General features: G+C 40.9%; 1 protein-coding gene across 1 annotated transcript in view; it reads right to left on the bottom strand.

Moving 5' to 3' along the window:
• Nucleotides 1–1,273, bottom strand: part of dhx36 (DEAH (Asp-Glu-Ala-His) box polypeptide 36) — a 28,061-nt gene that overhangs the window by 13,821 nt on the left and 12,967 nt on the right. Inside the window, exon 10 of the mRNA XM_013913144.1 lies at nt 980–1,065. Within this exon, the coding sequence (XP_013768598.1) occupies nt 980–1,065 (86 nt within the window). The remainder of the gene's footprint in view (nt 1–979; nt 1,066–1,273) is intronic.

Here is a 1,273-nt window from a genome sequence, read left to right on the forward strand (position 1 = left end):
AAGGCAGTCAATGCTAGCCCATGGAGCCATGCTGGAAAGGTCAAAGATAAAATTAGTCAAATCTGTCTTTAATAAATATACAGTCATACAGACTGTACAGAGCTATAATACAGAGCAGAGTTTCAGCAAACTCGTTTTCATCCTATCCAGATTTAAACAAAGTATTCTCTAGCTAAAATTAAGCTGCTATAAAAATCGATTCTATAAAAAGCACCATGCTATTCATTTCCTCCGAGAAATGAAGGGAAGGCATAAAAAGTAGCTTCTAGGCCTTGGTTTCCCCAACTTTTTAATTAAAGCTAATTATTATCCCCAGTTCTCAACCACTGGCACTCACATGGGACTGTATGTATGTTAAAGTCTCTGCATGTGTATTTGTGAAAGAGATGAAGGTCGGCTGCCTAGCTACAACCTGACAAATTACACGCATCCAGGAAGAAACACACTCTAATTAATTCTAACTAAAAATTAAGTGACAGTACAGTACAGTAAGCTCTGGAGAGTCTACTCTATGACAGCACACACAAACACACACAAACACACACAGCAAACCACCCACATACAGTTGCACCCAGCAGGCATTCATTAATGCCTGTATGTTAAACCCCTAGGTGTATAATCACAGAACCCTGCAACATAATTAACCAATCATCACAGTCAAAAGCTCAGCAGATGGCCCATATCCTTGGTTCAGATTACCATCATGGTGAATCAGCCAGTTCTCTCACAGCCATTTGACAACGCCACAACAAATCAGCTGGTTGACTGGCTCAGTGTGGCCGTGACTGATGGAGATACAGCTTCATATGGGAAAGTATAATTATTCTGTCTGCCTCTGTTAGTCACTCCGTGTTCTTCTTCTTTTTCACTCTCTTGTTTATTTATACATCCAAAACTATTTTACTTCATTCAGTCATAGCACTTAACTTTTTAAAATGGTAGTAAACTAATCATTCTTCTCTCGTTAATAGTAGTCTACCCTGAATCGCCTCCTGGTCAGCAGGGGGGATTTCTGTGGAGTGTGCATGTCTCCCTGTGCCTGTGTTGGCTTTCTTTGGGTGCTGGCTGTAAATTATAGACGCTAAACTGTCTCTGTAGGTTTGTGTCTTTGTTTGTCTCTCTGTGTTAGATCTGTGATGGACAGACGACCTGTATAAAGTGTACCCTGCCCTTGACCTACAGTGGGGCAAAAAAGTATTTAGTCAGCCACCGATTGTGCAAGTTCCCCCACTTAAAATGATGACAGAGGTCAGTAATTTGCACCAGAGGTACA

Source organism: Pundamilia nyererei, unplaced genomic scaffold, assembly GCF_000239375.1.
Source record: "Pundamilia nyererei isolate P.nyererei 1_Seehausen unplaced genomic scaffold, PunNye1.0 scaffold00117, whole genome shotgun sequence".
Lineage (NCBI taxonomy): Eukaryota > Metazoa > Chordata > Actinopteri > Cichliformes > Cichlidae > Pundamilia > Pundamilia nyererei.